The following is a 19,615-nucleotide window of genomic DNA, read 5'->3' on the forward strand; positions in this document are numbered from 1 at the left end:
TCGCTTTAACACAAGGAGCAGAACGACCGCTTGTCCTGTTGTGTGATGACCTTAATAAAAACAACTAGGGTCGAGCCGCAGAGTAAAACGAACGCACCTTTTGTCTGAGCGCGATGGAGGGGCAGGGTTTATTACGTCGTATAGTTTCCCGGGAAATTTTTGGCTGCGTTCAAATCCGCTTTATTTCCTTCCTCGTATCCTCACTACACTAAAAATAAAGTGGCTTTTGCCCTCCTGTGGATGTTTTTGCACTGCAAAAATATTAATGTCATCAATTAAGTCAACACATAAGGGATCAATAAGATAAAATAATAATAATTTGTATGTATAGATGCGAAGATTGTGAGACAAGAATGAAACACAGAAACAACCACAATTTAGAAACTTAAATAATAAAAAACACACATGCTTTAGTAAAAGTAATTCTATAATGCCAGAAATAAAGGTAAAAATATTCAGGGAAAACATTTGTAGCCTGAAGTGACTGCATTTAATTAATTAAATTCATTTAGTGAGGCCAGTTCCTGAAACTTTAGTTGATTCTGCAGCTCATCCCAGGAGCAAGGAGCTGCAAAGCTGAATGCTCATTTGATAAATTGAGTGCAAACCTTTGGGACAGAGAGAAGGAATTCATCTTGGGCCCTATAGACAATAACGTCCCACACTTTTTTGATGAATGCAAGCCAGTAAGTAAGAAGGCAGCAAATGTGGAGTAGCCTTATAAATAACAACATTCCAGTGGCTAAGGCTATAACACGACAAAGAAGACCATTCAACCTGAGCATACAGCATACAGTGAAGAGTACAAGCCTTTATATTGAATCAGTGCTCCATGATAGACAGAATCTAGCATCAGTAAGGATTCTGACAATGCATGCATAGAAATCACATCATCATAATCAATTACAGACATAAAAGTGCCTCAAAGGATCTAAATATATCCCCTTAGTACCAAAACAGGTGTGATAATGACCTTTCTGCAATGGCATTGGGTTTTTAAATTTAAACAAGTGAATGAGTTTAGTGTCAAAAAGGGTGAGTTACTAACATGTGCAGACTGAAGAGCTCAGATCAGGCCAACATATCAGTTTGATTTGAATGTTAGTTTGCTCGTTCAAAGCTGTGTGCTTTAAGCCATAGAAAGAGACAAGAAGGTGTAGCTGCAGAGATAGACCTTTATTTTGTAGCTATTTCTGATAGACCAGAGATAGCTACAAAATAAAAGCACGAGATGAGAGAGAAAACGATCATCAGCAGTCAGAGGGATCGCCAGAACATTTCTGCTATGAAACCGTTGTTCTGCACTCACGGGACCTGAGCAGGCCCGCTAACACCAATCCTGAAGAAATCAAAGCCATAAAAAAACACGGCCATGCCGTGTTAATCACCACTAGGCCTCGTCTGGACCTGCAAACCTGAGGTGTGTTGCTCATGCCTTGGTCTAAGCTTTTCTGAGCCACACTGAAATTGCAGAAAAGGAGGAGGAGGAGGAATTTCAGCCATTCCTACTGGCTGAGAAGTTTTACAGGGTGACTCTGATTGGCTGGAGGAGTGTGAGCAGGGACTCCCTCTGTGCTCTCTCAGTCTTTGTCTGAGATTAAAAACACAAACAGTTCAGTCAGGCCTCACTGATCCAGTTAGTCCCAACAGTGTGCTGTTCTGCAGCAGAGAGCAGCTGTGATTAGGGACAATGCAGCTGTGGTTTGAACAGTCAACACTGCAAGTACCTGCAAAATTTAACACAGCAGTGTGAATTCCCCACTCAGCAGACTGTAGAACTGGAAGATTAGAAATTTTACAGGAAAAAACAATAAAAAACAACCAAGTTTCCTCCCCTCACGTGTTGGAGCAAAATCAGGAGGTGAAGAAACCTGCTCAGTTCATGTTGCAGAGGGTGGAGAAGCAGAGCTGGCAACCACGCAGATCAGGAGGGAAGAGTGGGGGACTACGCTGAATGGAAAAGTAAAAGCAGGAGTTTACAGCTGAAGAGGACAAAGGTGAGTTTTAATTTTGCTGAGTGTAGAGAAGAGAGAAATATAAAAGCAGAGGACAAAGAAAGGTGGGCTGATGAAGGTGTGGACGGTTAAATTGCAGTGAGCTGTGGAGAGCCGGCGGAGCAGAGTGGCAGCAGAACCGACTGTGGGCGGAGAGCGAGGAAGTGCGGTCAACAGGAGAGGAATTTAAAGTCTCATTGTTCTGGAAGAGCGGCGGCAGACGGAGTCGAGGAGCCGAGGAGACAGCTCACCGACTGACGTTGGACTACATGGACATGAACTCAGACATGGAGAAGGTAAAAACATCTGCATCAGTACAGATTGTTGTTCACAGATATTTCCAGATGTGGAGGTCAATGGGTCAGAGGGTCACTTACTGGTGTGGCACATCACATCAGTGTAAGGTCAGAAGGAACTCTGTGATGTGCCTAAGTGAGCTTTTCTGACATTTAGAGGTTTGAAATGTCTCAGTCAGCTCTGAGTTTGGATGTTTTACATTCAAGCCTCAGAAGAATCTCACATTTCTTCAACATTCATTCATCACTGTGTTCAAGATCACCAATTTCTGTCTGAGAGAGGTTTTATTTTATTTAGCTACACAGAAAATCAAGTGTCATCTGAGTTGTATGATGTTCATTTAAAGGGAACCTATCCTGCTTTTCCTTCATTCCTGTGATTATATGCAGTTGCAGTGGTGTATGCTCACATTAAACACAAAGCCTCACATAATGAGGTCAGTGTACGTGTGAGTAATTCCTGTGAGCAAAAGCCGACACTTCAGACTGTTTCGTTCTTGGATCTGTATGACATCAGATAAAGACGGGTGTCCTTAATATGGTCATCTCAGGTATACCTGAGGAGCAACCAATCAGAAGAAAGTTGCTTTAAAATAAGGATGTCAAACATGAGGCCCAGGGGCCAAAATCCAGTCAGGAAACATTCAAATTCAGCACATCTTTGGAAAATATAACAAAAGACATAGATTTAGTCTTTTAACTGTATTTTCATACATTTTACAGCTTTTCCTGCTGATAAAGACCTCCTCCTCTGCCATTCATACTACACCAAGAGTAATTAAGCAATAGATTTTTAAGACGTTTCTTATAATTATAGGACAGTCTGAGCTACCAGAGCTTTCTCTGTAATTCTACACATTTATTTCTTACAATTTACTGCAATTAAATTCTGACAGATTTCTTTCATTTAACACAGCAGCGTTTCTTTATCATGTAGAAAAACTGACAAGTTGTTGAAATAGCACGTGGTCTTCTCATATCTCAGGGATTCAATTTGTAATTCAACTTTGTTTTACACTGACAGAAAGTGGAGTTTCGCTGGTCTGGCCCACTCAAGATCAAAGTGGGCTGAATGTGCCCCATGTTTTAAAATGAATTTGATGGTTTAAAAGGAGATAGACAGGTAATGAACTAAGAGAGAATAAGATAGTGTATTATAAATAAGGATTATTCTGAGCTCTGTGTCATGCAAAGTGACTCTTGTAGAATTTTAATAATAGTAATCATAGTAATAATAGTAATTGTAATAATAGTAAGCCAGAAAGCAGCATTAGTGAATCTACAACAACCTGCACAGCTGCATCCACTGTCCACACTGCACTCAGTTTTGTAATGCTGAACTCAGTGACGGCACCCTCTAACTTTAAATGAATAATGGGCCACGTACACACTTTGAGCTTACACACACTTAACACACTTTACAGCAATTTGATTTTTGATTTCAGATTACATTACATCAGATTTCCTGATCTGACCCAATGAGGAAGAACCTCCAAACAAATAAAAACAGAAGTCCAGCTTGAGTCGAGCTTTCTGCAAGCTTTAGTCATTGTGATCAGTTCAGATCATGTTTATAAGTGCTGTAGGCTAAAGTCAGTTTGGACACATCTCTCTGCAGTCTGAGTCTAACAGCTGGAGGTTTCTATTTCAGTCAGCGAAGGTAATCCATGACCACGAGGTCCTGATCTGCCTGCTGGGTCTGTGCTGGCGGCACTTTGTTTCCCACAGATCCCTCCTGTAATTCGGCCTCTGGCTGTTCGTCCAGAGGTCACATCAGTCCGAGGATGATAACCTGACAGATCAGCGTCACCTGTTTGTGATGTGAGCCCTGTCTTTATACCCCCGAGCTGGAAAAACCGCCATCACTAGCATTGAAATAACCTGCAGTATGCCCCCTTACATGCACCCCTCTTGCTATTCTTTTGTTACATGTTGAACAATTTAATCCCGCCCCCCCCCAAAAAAAATCTTTATATTATGAATATTGAGGTTACAAAGCAAAAGAAAAGGTGCCATAAAATGATCTCTTTTGTTGCAGTAAAAGTTTACAAATAAAAATGATGAATCCACAATCTCATGAGACTGAAAGCAGGAGATGTTGCAAAACTATAAACACAGTAATACAAATCCCCAAAACATAGTCACCAACAGCAACCGATTTAAATATGTATACTACAGGTGAAAATAAAAGTTCCCTGTGGTCTCCACCATCCTGTCCAGCCTTTTCCTCCTTCAAGCCACTGTTTACACTTTTAAATAGTAACCAGTGACTGTGACACAGCTGGAAACAGCAGCTCACTCGTGGCATTTTTGTCCAATTTTGTCTTAAATGGAGAGCAACAGGAAATGCAGAGGATGCCATGTGCCAAAGCTCTGATTCAAAGTCAAGATGCTGCCCCTCTGTGACCTCCAGCCTCTTATCTCACAGCATTTCCTGTAGTTTCCACTTCACATAGCCGACATGTTTGAAATTACTCGTGAAGCTCAGCCAAGTGTACCCACCTACAACATACCCGCCTTATCTGACTCCTAAATATAGAGCGGCCACACATTTCCCTCAGAAAAAGGAAGCTTTCTCCTCAGCTTATAACACTGTTCAGTATTTTTTTGTTGTCATGAACAGAGGTAAAAATGTTGGCTGCAGTTTAGCATCCTAACTTAGAGCTGCCAAAATATGTAGTCAGTATGACTGGTGTCCAAAAAACCTGGAGACGAAGGTTAGTGTGCTGCACATATGCATGCTTATATGCATATAAGTAAATAAAGACAATTCATAACATGTTTAATAAGCCGGTAATTTAAGGGTTCATGTTAGCTCAAACAAAACAGTTTTGTCAGTTTTGTATGGTTGCTACAGCTTCCTCCTGTCATCAGCTGTAATAATCGTGAATGTTAGAAGTTGTCTGGGTCTGTGTTAACTTTATAATGGATCAGGACTTTTATTATTAGATCCAAATTTGCACTTTGATCCCTTTGCCCTGCAGCAGAGTGAGGTTTGTTAAAAATAAACTTATTCTAATTACTGTACTGTTTGTTTTGGCCAATAAAGACTGTGCTTGTATGTGTTGTGTGTTGTGTTGAGATAAATTTTCTGGCCTGTATTGTTCTAAGGCACATGAGATTGTTGAAGTGTGTTGTGGCGCCTGATTTTATTCCCTGCAGTTTTTGGATTTTTGTTTATTATGAATGGTTTCTCGTTCTTTTCGCTGCTGTTCTATTGAAGTTTTGATTATTTGACAAGTTGAGTTTGAGAGTTCTTGTTTTGATTCTTTTATTATTTCAAGTATAGTGTGAATCTTAGTTCCTGTGATACTGGATCTCACTTGGTGTTGTTCTAATGATGACCGCCGGTTTTGTATTATTATCGAGTTTCTTGGTGTTTTTACATGAAACGTGAGACATTAGCCTTCAAGACCCAAAGCCAGACATGTTCTGTAAGTGCAGTTAACATTCTTGAAATTGAATATGGTTTTTCTAGACCTAACAAAACAGCAAATAAAAGCTGAAAAGTAACAATACGTAATGAAAAGAAGAAAGCTTTCTACTACTCATGAGCAGGTATATTCATAGAAACTACTCTCAGTGTATGTGCTGAGAAGCTTCAGTCACTGTGATAAAACAGTGTTGAATACTGTGCACAGTTCACACATCACTCATTACAATCTGCACAGCAGGACAAACAGAAGTGAGAAGAGAAACATGCTTCGAATGTAAAGTGTGTGACTTCTCGTGTTTCATACACTTCAGTTTTTATTCAGATCATTTTTTTTACATGTTTCTATGATGTAGTGAAAAAAAATCATAAACATTTCACAAGATTCAAATTTATGCAAAGAGTCTGTATTTTTAAATTCTGATTGATGGCCACCCATTCCTGTCTTACTGGTGCTCCAAGTTGTTCACAGTTTGTAGGCTTTTGCTTGTCTAGCTGCTTCTTAAAGACTAACAAAACTAAAAACATCCCAAAGACTAAAGTTTTCCAAAGATCCAGGCGCAATCTGAAGGCAAACTGTATGGTTTCAGCATGATGGCTCCAACCAGGCAGAAGTGATGGCTCGGTGGCTCAGAGATGATCAAATTAACATTTTGTATCTTTGGCAAGGAAACTCCCCAAATCTGATCATATACAGTCAATCGTTCCAAAGCATGTGTAGAAAATATCTTAAAAAATAAGTTAATAGTTGTAAAAAGGCATTTCTGCAAGTACAGAAAAGCCTCCATTCAAAAAGAAAAATACTGCATGATCTGCTTGTTTATTTTCTTTTTGAAGGAGCTTTTGAGTAACATCTGCTCTGACTATGACTCATTAGTAAGAATACTTCAAACAAACATCTGACAAACTGGCTTTCTACAGGAAGACAGAAATCACACTGCCTTCTTTGGTGAAATTTCTCCTTATTAAAGCTGCGTTCGATTCAAACCTCAGACCTCAGAGAGGTGTTTCACTCTGACCTCATGGTGACTGATGTTCGCTCATTACTCAACAATAAACACAAACACGCAGCCAGTGAGCCAGTCAGTGTACTCCAAGGGGATTTAATGAAGTCTTTTTCTTCTTCAGCTGTTTCTATTTCAGCTGTGACCTTTTCAACACGCACCAATCAGCAGTCGCTTCACAGTCAAACACACTTAAACACACTCTCCGTCTCTGTCTTTACACCTCTAAACATGATCACTTGTCATCCGGCATTGTCCTCGCCGGTGGCATCAGATTCATCACTCTGGCTGAAAAGGAACCCTGTTATTACTAACATGTTTACTCTTGTCTAGAGTTAGAAGACCGTTTTAATGCCAAAACTCAGAGCTTCAGAGATCCATGGATGTTCAGAGGTTTTAAAGACGTGTCCTTCTACATTTAAACCCAAAGAAACCTCTTTTCTTTTTAATGTCATCATCTTTCACTTTTTAACCCAATTTCATTTTGTTTGGTAAATTCCTTCTTTGAATTTTTTTGTTGGTTGGAAGACGCCTGTATCCTCACTTAAGCTGAGTGGATGGGAGTAAATCCTTGCTGCAAGGTTCAAAAAAGGCTGGAAAACTTGAATGCAGCAGAGGCTTTAGTTTGTATGTCTATATCTTGTACAAATGTGTGTCTCTCTGCATGTATTCAGCAATGTTACGTGAGTGAATGCCTTTTAGGAGGGATGGGAGAGCTAATGCCTGCTGACAGATGGATAGGTGGACAGTCCAGACAAATAGCAGCAGGTTGTTTCAGCAGCACAGTCATCAGATTTCCTCCCAAAGCCTTTAGAAACAGTCTGCCATCACTCACATGTTGCTCTTTGTTTAGTTGTCAGTAGTGACATAAAAGCTAGCTGTTTGCTATAACAACTAAATGCCTAACAAGCCAGAAAGCCAAAACAGTTTGCTCCTTTAATACTCTGGCAAGCCAGAATAAAATACTTGCATTAGGCAAAGCCCCAGTGCTGTAACTGTATCCTGGGCAGCTGAAGGTCACCACACATAGTCGAAGGTTGGTCTAAGTGGGCTAAATTTGCCAGTTCTCCACCTAAACTTGCCCAGATTCCTGCACCCTCCCTGGCTCAATTTTGCTCATAACACAGCTGCGTATCCAGAAACACTTCAGCCCCGTTTCTCTGTATTCTCCTGAGAACCGAGTTAGTGAGTTGCCTGCTGTTTACTCACACTATAACAGGTGGTTGTTTTAAGTCATGACAGACACACAAACTTTGTTCTCTTTTAAATTTCTTCAGAAAACTAATCAAGTAACCTTAACAAGTGCAAAAAAAATGTGTTTTCATTGTAACTAATGCACGCAATGCTAACAGAGTAAACAGGATAAAGAGCAGCAAAGGGAGGAATCTGCTGTGTTTGTCAGGACAGTGACGATGAAGTCACTGGGTGGTACGATGAGATCATCCATCCTGTGTGTGTGTGTGTGTGTGTGTGTGTGTGTGTGTGTGTGTGTGTGTGTGTGTGTGTGTGTGGTGTTCACTCCCTTTTCTTCCTCCCACACCCACTGAGAAATGTTTGGGGGGAAAAACAAAACACGTCTTCTGTCTCGCCCAGTGCTTCCTCACACATCATCATCGTCCTCATCATCACCACAGTCAAACTGTCTGGAAATGTCGTCTAATTCCCCGTATCTCATCTGTCTTCTCTGCGTGACACGAGTCTCTAATGACTTAGACTTTTTGTTTGCATTTCTTTCTTCAGTCAGGACCCACATACTTTCCACATCTAACAGTCCTCATTAGCAGAGGAAGTGGGCTAAACATTACAGAAAAACCTAGTTATGATTATTTTGTCAATCAGGCATTCACTTACATTATTGTAAAAAAAAAAAAGAGTGAAGAAGAAGATGAAGAATCACATGAGACGTACTTACAAGTGAAAAAAATGCCATCAGTAAATTAAAATATGTGTATTTGGAAAACTGACTACCTGCAGAGCTAGTTGAGCTATCTGTGTTTCAAGCCAGTTATATTCAGGGCTAATAACACACAATACCTATACTTTCCAATGGTTTACATTCATTTGCAGCTTATTTGTATAGTGATGGCAGCTGTAGAAGTCTTAAAAAGTCTTAATGTGTATAAAGCGAGGCTAATTTCCAAACATAGTACGTAGATGGGCATATGTGTTTAAGCCTTAATTGTGCACCCCTTTATCTGTTGTGCTCTCTTTAGATGTCCATAAAGCAGACTGCAGGAGGTGCAGGAGGAGGAGGAGGACGTGCAGCAATCTGTCTCATATGTAAGGAGAGCTGCTCTGGTTTTCAGCCACATACTTGGAGGTACAGTTCCCCTTTTTTTTAATTAATTTTTTTTCCTGTACAGGAAATGTAAAATTTTAGTGGTCTCACCACTGCTCCCTCACTACTTACACATTCATTCCTTTTGAAGAAAAATATTAAATATGTTTGTGACTGAACACCAGATGGGTGTAGGCTGTCAAACCACATGCCCAAGCTCCCAAGTTCTCAGACTACATGGAAGAAATAACCAGGGAAGCTGGAAAAACACAACTTGAATGTTATTGTCTTGCATTCAAATGGCTTTTATTTGAGCAAGCCAAAGAGAGTAATATTTGGCCAAAAAACAAAACAAAAACGCAAAATGACAAGAGCGGATTTAAATTGTCTCTCATCCTTTTTGGTGTTTCTTCTATCCAGAAAAGCCTGCACGGTGTGTGGCTGCAGCACGGTCGACCACGCTCCTGGAAATGACCTGGAAGACGACCAGCGAATAGGACGCCTGCTCGCAGACTCGCCCTGCTCCCATTTGACAGCGAAGATTAAAGGAGGTGGTGGCCTTCGCATGTACAAGAGAAACCGAATGATCGTCACCAATCCGGTGGTGTCACGCAAAGACCCGACCTTCAACACCACCACATATGACTGGGCTCCTGCCGGCCTCAACCAGAAACTGGTAAGATTCACTGTGGAGTGCAGGAGACTGCTGCTGATTCTCTTTTAATCTTTCTTCTAAAAATAGTGGTTGGATTTTGGATACCACATTTGTCAGATAGATACTTTAAAATAACCTAAACAGAACCAAAACCACAAACACAGTACAGAGCTCCATTTTAGCTATATTATTTAGCTCAGCTGTTGCATACAGCTATCGCTTCCAGCTACCTGTTCAAGCATAGCTGTGGAAGAAATGGACAATGCGAATAGCCAAAGAAATACCCCATCAAATGGCTGTAGTAGTAATATGAAAAACCTGAAACCAGGAATGAGGAAACTGAGACATGGAAACACCGCAGACGAAATGTAGGGGATGAAGAACGGGAAGATGAACAGATGAACCAGCAACGAACAAGGAAGACGCAGAGCTTAAATACACAAGTAGGACAACGAGAGGATGGGGAACACAGCTGGGACGAATCTGACATAACAGGACACAGAGAAGCAAAACTCAGTACACTGAGTGGGATTATCACAATAAAACAGGAAGCATAAGACATTCATGGTGATGCAGACTAGATACTGAGACATGGAAACCTGAGGCAAGGTGCAGAAACAGAACAGAACCCTAGAAACCAGGAACAATTGATATAATACGACAGAAAACCATAATTCAAAGAGTAAAACTTAAACCAAAAGCACAAACACTGGGTTACCGACCCAGGACCGTGAAAAAAACAGCAGCACACTTTAGTTCAGATTTACCTCAGTTCAGTTGGTGCTGCTCTTCCTGTATGAAGAGTATGAACTGTCCCATTAAAACCAAACTCAAGTATGTTTCAGGCTTCCCAGCCTATAATTATGATGATGACAGACGTTACTGTGGTTGAACTTGTAGAGGCAGATCCAAATCCAACTGGGGGACTGTTTTCCAGATGTGCCTCTAAAAACCTTGAACATCTTGTTTGGTTCATCCCTCACTTTTTGTTTGCGTTTTCCAACCCACTTCCACACTTTTAGTCACTGCTTCACTCCGGTGAAGTAATCTGACAACGCACAGATGTGTCAGTGACGACATCGGGAGACTCCGATGACGGCTTAAAATGTGTTAGATAAGCTCAGGTTTCAGCAGTGGGAAAAGATCGAGAGAATTAATTTGTGAAAACCGCATCATCTGTTGCAGGCCATGCAGTACATGGAGCTCCTCCCAGAGAGTCAGAGGCCGGTCTCAGGGACTGTTGGAGCGTTGGAGCGACGCAGGCAGCTCCTCATCCAGCTCCCCGCCTACGATCAGGACCCCATGAAGTGTCAGAGCCTGGCCAGTGAGGAGGAGGTAAATTACTCCACCGTGACCAGTTTAACACACATGATTATCAATAACCTGAGCAGTACATAATCATTCCACCTGTAATCAAGATATTAAAAGTTGGATAATCACTTTAATGATGGAGTCATTCTTCCTGCAGATTTCCTCCATGCTGCTGTTTGTGAAGCAGTACAAACAGGAAGTGCTGGGAGTAGGAGAGGTGGCCTTACCCGGTGAGGGTGAAGCTTTGAGGGAGGCAGCCATTCAGAGGACAGCAAAGGAGGTGAAGGAAGACAGCAGCAGCAATAAGAAGGATGCTCCTCAGCATCAGGGTCACGGTTCATCTAACAGCAGTGTCGCCTCCCCCACAAATGGGACAGAATACAACAACAAGACTGAATATGTAAGTGGGTGTATGACCTTGGATGCTTTAATCACCAGCTGTTACCAGCTGCAAATCTGTCAATAAGAAGGAAAAGAGAGAAAGCTTCGATTAATGATTAGTTTTTTTTTGTTTCATGATACAACCTTTTAATTGTACATAGGAAATCAAATTCACATCAAACCAATCAAATACAGTCACAACAACAGTAAGAGCAGAAAGTGTTACTGAGCTCACAGACAGACTGAACAACAGCCTGCTGAAGTCTCCTTATCCAACTTCTCAGGTCTTATTTCATGAACAGTTCCGCTAACATGCTGTCTGCTCATGACATGTAGGGCAAGTTTGTTTACCTTGTTTCAGTGTGGTGTAACAACAGCACAGGGGCATCATGCCCCCTTTCAATCAAACACTAACTTCAGCGTGTTCCTCCAGCCAGCTCTTCTTTCTTGTAACAACAAAACACTGCAAAATTGGATGACTAATGTGGTTTTAGTTGACTTGAAACACTTAATGTTGCCAACGCTGCCCAGTTATGCCTATTTTTGGGACTCTTTGGTCTCCCTTTTTTCACTTAAGAAAGATTTGTAGTCTTGTCTTGTTTGCAATACTGGTCCTAATTAAAAACTGTTTCTGTGTTTCAACTAAAAATATTTTTATGTTTCTATCAAATTTCAGTGAGAACAGAACAGCATGCTTGGTTTTTACTTTCACATGTTGCAACGGCATAATCAGATGAGATCAGATGTATGTTTACCTGTTCTACCTGTGGAAGTCATGTGATTGGTTGATTAGTGAAGGTGTTTAACATTTGGAGTACATTATCATCCAGATGTGAGGTGGAGATTTATGTCATCTTTTAAACTGAACTCCAGAAATCCTTCTAGATTCCCTGTGGAGGGAATTTTCTGTTTTGATTTAAACCAACGTTCTTGTGGATCAGGAGACTCTACATTTGTTTCAGTCATTTCGTACTTGACCTCTCACACAGTTTTCTGTCCTCTAGCATTGCACCGGCTGTCAAGGTGAAGTTACCAAGGACAGTGCAGCTGTATATGCAGAGCGTGCTGGTTACCACGCTGCCCTGTGGCATCCCAAATGCTTTGTATGTTCAGAGTGCAGCCAGATGTTGGTTGACCTGGTCTACTTCTGGTCCAATCAGAAGCTGTTCTGCGGACGACACTATTGTCAGAGACAGTGGCCACGGTGCTCGGGCTGTGACGAGGTGAGGCTTCACTCCCTGTAGTTATTGCTGATCAGTAGGTGTTGGTGATCTGTTTGCAGTCTGAACTTCATGCAATCAGAAAATCTGAAACAAAACAATACCATATACTACTGTTAAGTCATCACACAGCAATAATTTAGCTTATCATGCACTGTAAATAAGGTGTTCACGTGAGAGGAACTACCATAAAATAGTAACTGCTGTCACATTTAAACCGCTTTAACTTTGATTTTTGTTTGAGCATACACTTTATAATCCCTCTTTCTGACTCTGAGAATTAACCAAATTTACAAAATGACTTAATTTTTTTATTCAGTATGACCTAAAGTGAGTTACTGAGCCCAGAAGCACATTAGAAGAACTTTCACAGAGGTCAGGACAAAGGCTGTTTTCCTCACTTGTTTCTATAGGACGAGAAGTCTTTTTACAAACACCCCCTGGTGGCCATTACACAGAATGCATGCTCCACATTGGCTTTTTCGCGAAGTCCATCTTTTATTATGCCTTTGCATTTGAGTATGAAAAGTCAGCTCTATGTGGCAGTGTCATCCATCCACAACCTCTGTAAACACTTTCCTGATGGACTGAAGTGCTACTTTAAACTATTATAAAATGTGCATGATATTAATTTAGTAAAGTATGTCGGGCCATTTGTTTAAAATGGTGATGATAAGGAGGATAAAGTAAGACGGGCTTGAGGGCCAGCCTCCCTTGTGACCCGCTAGATGCTAACACATGAGTCTGCAGCATCTTTTGGGGTTTTCAATCGTGTCATCCGTTTCAAAAAGATTAGATGTCAACAGTTACAACACTAGCCTAGACTTTAAAAACAATGGGTGATGTCATAGTTTCAAAATGCATCTTTTTTTAAACAGTCTGTATACAGTTCTTCTGTTTTGATAATAATAAAAATATGTTTTAGTTCCTTTTTTATTACATCTGAGTTCACCATGTAAAATTATTTAAATGGTAAATGACAATAAAAGGCACTCTTATAGATTATAGTAGATAATAATACAATGCTTTAAAGTATTTTTGTATATAAATATCTTATTCTTATGTGGATTTAATAATGAACTAAGAGTTTTAAACCCAGATGAGAATAAGTGACTGCATAAAAATTATTGTGTCCTCTCTCACATCATCCCCATCTCCCCTCCTGTTCTGTTTCTCCAGCTGATTTTCTGCCAGTCTTTTCTCACAGCGAAGGATGGACAAGCATGGCATCCTCATCATTACTGCTGCTGGAAATGCGGGCAAACCCTGGATACACCCTGTCAGCACTGATTCACCATGTGTAGGAGTCACTACAAAATACGGTGTTCAATTTTAAGTTTAAAAAAATAAATTAATCAACAAATCTAAAAACAAATCAATAAAATTAGTACATCTGTTTTTATATAAAAAGAAAAAAATGGTATAGTTTAAATACTATAAATGGGGCTAAAAGTCTTTAAGTCATATGTTCACTTGATATTTTAGCAAATCTTCTTTCCTACAAAAACACAGCAGCGGATTTATTATTGTTTGAAATACTTCAGCTGATATTGATGTGAACTCTGACTTATTCAGATTACTGGTATTCGTAGTTTTTAAGGAGCTGTTTGGTTTATACAAAAGTGCTTTAAGTACTTCAGCAAACATTTTGTTGATGTATTGGCACTTATAGCATTGACAGTAACGGGAAACAGATGTTCTGCATTTAGCCTGCAACTTCTTACAAAAACCCAGAGCTGAAGTTTCAGCTAACAAATGAATAAACTACCCAGTAACTGAAGAATGTTGAAGTTAGCATGAATAAGTAAATAACTAAATAAAATGCCATCTCGTCCTGTTTGAGAAAATTTCTATTCTCACTCATTTTCATGAGAGACTTGTTGGTGTGTTTTTTGCAGATTTGAGTCATGTGTCTTTAGTTAAACTTCATCTGGTGAGGTCAGTAATTATTTGAAATTGTCTCAAGAAATCATGGATGTTGATTCCTCTGGATTTTTTTTTTCTTAGCACAAACTGTGTCTCTGGGTGAAATAATCATAATTTCAAAATATGAGTTTGTGTTGAAAAATATTTTTTTGTGTTTTGTGTTGTTGTCCTTGTAATTCAGCCGGGGTAAGACTGCTGCAGTCATTAAACTATTGGAGCGTTAAAACAGGGTCAAGGGGCAGAACAGTGTGTAAAAACAATGTGACGCAGCCCTACTCGATACTGTTGTAGTTTGTGTTTTGAAGGGTTACACTGAAAAATTATTTTGTTATGAAGTCATTTCTGCCTGTGATCAAAGTCCTTAAAATTTTATTTTCTCAGAAAAAGTGAGTCTGCACATTTGTGCAAAAAGGATATTTCAGAGTAACATGGAACTGTTTTTTTTAATATATTCTACTTTAATAGTCAGCTTTAAATGTCTTGATGCATGCTCAATCATCCAGGTAAATAAATCCAAAAAGGTTGATTCTGTTCATCTGGATGTAGCGTTTTCAGTGGGAGAAATGTTTGGTCACTTAGAGCAAGTCACTTGGATGAGTGACAAAATATTTCTCCCACTGAAAATGCTACATCCAGATGAACAGAATCAGCCTTTTGGCAGTCAGCTTAAACTTCCTAAACTGACAGTAATTTATAGAAAACATGCAAGTTGAATAAGAAATGATCAGTTGAGATAATTTGATAATTTAAACTTCATCTTAATACCAAATTAACAAAGGGTTATCTAACTTACTAACTTATCTAACTAGGTCAGGTTTTAACTTTAGCTTTTAGTTTTGGACTGAAGCCTTGTAAAAACTGGACAGGCATAAGGCTGGAAAGAGGTAGCACTAATTAATAAAATAACACTTGGATTTAAAAAATTTTAGTTAAATAACTTTTTCATAACCACGATTTTAGTATTGATTTAAATATCTGCTAATACTATATCTGTAATGTTTTTGTTATTTTTATTCTTTCTCCATGTTGTGTTAAATGTGTTTGATTTCAAGAAACTGCAGATTCAGTAATCATTTAATCTCTTATAAATTTAAGTTTCTGCTGTTGCTAAATGCTGCTTTATGCTGTTCCTGATAATTAGTTCCTGATTTTCCTATATATTTTGAAAGCTTCATAAATGTTAAAATCTTTTGTGACAATTTTAAACTGAGAGGACACTACTGGAGGTCAATAAAGCTACAAAGTTAGTTGGCCACGTGTTAAACTCTGCAACTGCATTTTAAGTCCATTCAAGGTTAAAAACGAGGAGGGGGAAATAGGATTTTGTGACATTAAAGTCAGAAATATATAAGAAAAATCTCTCTGACATACAGTAGTTTACAGATAAAACCCAAATCCTAAATTTCTCTTTTTTGGGATTCGTTTTTCTCTTTTCATGTAGGCTACAACCAGCTAGCAAAGTAGCACTAGCTAACATTTTGCCTTTATGGTCAATGGCCTGCATTTGTATAGCGCTTTACTCAGTCCCTAAGGACCCCAAAGCGCTTTACACTACATTCAGTCATTCACCCATTCACACACACATTCACACACACGTTCACACACACACATGTTATGTATGTATTTTATCATTTAACTGCTAGCAGTATTGTTTGAGTTGATGTAGCATATAAATAATAGACAGTACTGTCAATACTGAATACCGATTCCTCTCACTGATTCCAATAGTAGTAGTAGTAGTATTCTAATAGCTAATGTGTTTAGCCTAGCATGGTGCAAAAACTGGAAGCTGAGGGAAGCTGTTGGCCCAACTCAGTTAGTCATTACACCTCTGAATTATGCAGAAAAATAAGATGTTAATCTTTCTCTGGATAAATGAGCAACAAAGATTTATATATATAAAAAAAATCTGCTTTATCAAGTAAGTAAAGTTATAAAGATATGATGAAAAAGAGAAAGCCCACTATGTTTAATGCCGTTTTCAGTTAAATAAAATAAATGAATAAGTGTCCTGTTGTGTATTGTGGTCATTAAATTTCAAAAGCAGTATTCTTCTTCCTAGAAGTTGGATTTTAAAAAAATGAAGCATAGTCTATCACTCCCCTGAACAAACATGGGATTGTCACAGTTCTGGGTCGGTTCGACCCAGCATTCTGAGTTTATTATGTTTTGGGTTTATTTTTGCTTTATGGAGTGTTTTGGGGTTCTCTGGTGTTTTGATTATTTACGATAGATTATATTACTGTGGTTCTGGTTTGGGGTTTTGTTCACAGGGTTTGTGTTCTCATGTTTTGTGTGGGTTTAGTTCTGTGTCTGGTCTGCGTCCTTGTGTAGTGATTTCTTGTTTCCTGTTTTATTGTGAAGGTCTGCGTCTCATGTGAGTGTGTTCAGTTTACCTCCCTTGTCTCGTCTCGTTAATTACTCCCAGCTGTGTCCCCCACCTGTGTGTAATCTCCCTGTGTTTCTCTGAGTGTATTTAAGTCGTGTCTTCTGTTGTAGTAGTCGCTGGTCTGTCTGTGTATCCACCATGTTTCACTCGTGTGTTCTTCCTGCTGTCAACCGTCGTCTGCCTCTGCTCGCCCTCATTCATGTTCGTGTTTTTGTTCATGCTCAGTAGTTTAGTTGTTTCCAGTATAGTTTAGTTTATCTTCGTTTGCCATTTTCTCCCTGTGCTTGGTATTCAATAAATCACCTTCACACCTGCCTGCTATTGGATCCTCCTTTATCCTCTCCACACGGCTCATCTCACGCACCGTGACAGGGATGACCTTCTGACCCTTGGACTTAAACATCTGTTTTTTATCGTGCCCCCATGGTGCTTGATTCTGGTTGAGTAACACAAAATAAAACAGGTTGGGAGTGTGAGCTTGGGATTGATGCTCAAGCAAGCCTGATTTCAGTTTAGTTATAAGTGGACTAAAACAACTCAATGGGCTGGTCCGAACCGGTTTCACCTGAGAAACATGGAACACATGTTGCCTTCATGTTGCGAGGAAGGGTTAATCGGACAGGCACTGGTTTATGAATGGATTGGATTTCAAAGGGGCCAACGAACTGGGGAGCTAGTTTCTTAGACTCAGTTCTCAAAGGAATTTACCTGGAGAGCCAAACTTTCTGTCCGACTTGGTAGGCCGCGGCCGACACACGACGGTGATCGTCCAGCCACTTATTTTGCTCCATGGTCTTGAGGAGAGCTGCCCTTGCGGTCTACTACAATCAGCAGGAGCAACGTATATGGTACTGAATGGAAGGCACAGCCAACTAACCCTCCATGATGGAAAGGAGAGGGGGTTGATACGCTAAGGATGCTTCAAAAGGTAAACCGAGGACAAACTGACTTGGGCCCCCAGTTCAGAACAAAACTCCTTCCACAACTGGGAAGTGAATTGGGGACCCCTGTCCGAGACGATGTCCTGAGGAACACCATGCAGTCAGAAAAGATGTTGGGTGAGTTGTTTGGCGATTCCCAAGGCCGTAGGTAATCCAGGTAATGCCACAAAATGGGCCGCCTTGGAAAACTGGTCGATTATAGTGAGGATGGTGGTGTTAGCAACATGACTTTTAGCTCCCTTACCACCTGGAGCAGTACGCTCTATTCCTTGGTGATGTGTTGTAACATATTTCCATGGCGTTCCACTAAGTTCACCTGTAGCGATATCTCATGAACGGGGCTCGTGGACCATCACTGGCTGGATAGTTCTCTCAGGTGTTAGGTAAGGAGTAGACCCAAACACAGGACACAGCAATCTCCAAACTCCAATTCCAAACTGTGGCTCCACTCCCATCAAACACACTCCACTCCCAATTTCCAGTGAAGGCAAACACAACGAGTTAGTTAGGCAATCCTTTCCAAAGCAAGGTTTTTCAACAATAATGCACTGCCATACAGACAAGGTAAATTCAACAATCCCGCGTTGACTGAAGCTCAGCCGCACTCTTAAGTAAGACGCTCCTGATGATGATAATCAGCTGCAGCTGATAGCGGCTGACACCAGCGCGGGAACACTTCTGGTCGAATAACTACCTGGCGCCCCAACGCAAACGCGAGTGTCCACGCAAAAAACACATGACATGGAGACAGAGGAGGGAGGGGAGAAAAACAAACAAGTGCAGCCATTTTGCAAATATTCCAAGTTTTAGAATCTAAAGCCAAAAATCTCATTTTAGTTCAGCTTGATTTTTCCTTCTATTGCCAGATTTGGGCCCCATTGTCATGGGCTATATCACAACTCCTCTATCAGAACTGCAGCAGATTAATATCTGTGCTGTTGAAGAATAGAGCCAAGCATGGATGGATTGTTCATCTGTTTTCTGATAATTCACTGGAAAAACACTTCAAGAGAAAAGTACGTTTTGAGTAAACTTCAAAGGGTCACACCACAGTTTGGGATAGAGTCAAAACAAGTTATAGCATGTAAACTTCACTTTGATAAAGGCTTCTGGCTGTGCGTCCTTCAGTGTTGTTAAGGTAATTTCAGGAATCCTCTAATAGGTCACACAGATGGTCTGGACTGGCAAAGATTAGACAGCAACCCTCAAAATGCTGGGATCAGGCTCTGCTTAGAACATGCTCAAGTACACCTTGTGCTAGGTTGCCATTTGCACAGCTTAAGTATTAAAGAGTCCAAATTAATCAAGGTTTATCCCAACATTGTCCTGCCTTGCCCTGAAAAACCTTTTGGTGAACTTTGAAAGGTGAACAATATGAACAACCACACATTAGTCTTAATTAGCAGTAGCAGTAATTAGCAGTATGCTGTTATTAAGGTATACTCTTATTAAAGAATAATTGTTGAATTTAAGCTGATTACTTTAGGCTGAAAATGTCTTGCCTAAATATTATTATCCTTGTTTGTGGTATTAGACAATTACTTTTCTTAAGTCATTAATTCTCTATTGAGTTTATACATTTTGGTTGTTTCTTTATTTTATTTTTATTACCTCTTATATAACTACATGGATACATGGATTTGGATGTGCATCTTTCTTGCCCAGGACACTGTTGTAAATAGATTTTTATCCTCAGGAGTCTTTTTTTTTCCCCTGGCTGAATAAAGGTTAAATAAAATTTAGTTCTACCCTCTAAGATGCATGTTTACACAAGTAACTTGTTAAAA

The 19,615-nt window shown here is 39.9% G+C and overlaps 1 protein-coding gene across 1 annotated transcript; it reads left to right on the plus strand.

Moving 5' to 3' along the window:
• The first annotated feature begins 1,621 nt into the window (after window positions 1-1,621).
• lmcd1 (LIM and cysteine-rich domains 1) lies at window positions 1,622-16,506 on the plus strand. The gene is made up of 8 exons (XM_039612762.1): window positions 1,622-1,997; window positions 2,095-2,290; window positions 8,941-9,047; window positions 9,426-9,681; window positions 10,846-10,995; window positions 11,129-11,371; window positions 12,357-12,575; window positions 13,752-16,506. The coding sequence occupies exons 2-8, from the start codon at window positions 2,264-2,266 to the stop codon at window positions 13,860-13,862; spliced, it is 1,113 nt and encodes a 370-aa protein (XP_039468696.1). The 5' UTR covers window positions 1,622-1,997; window positions 2,095-2,263; the 3' UTR covers window positions 13,863-16,506.
• Window positions 16,507-19,615: the final 3,109 nt, after the last annotated feature.

Source organism: Oreochromis aureus, linkage group 5 (assembly GCF_013358895.1).
Source record: "Oreochromis aureus strain Israel breed Guangdong linkage group 5, ZZ_aureus, whole genome shotgun sequence".
NCBI lineage: Eukaryota > Metazoa > Chordata > Actinopteri > Cichliformes > Cichlidae > Oreochromis > Oreochromis aureus.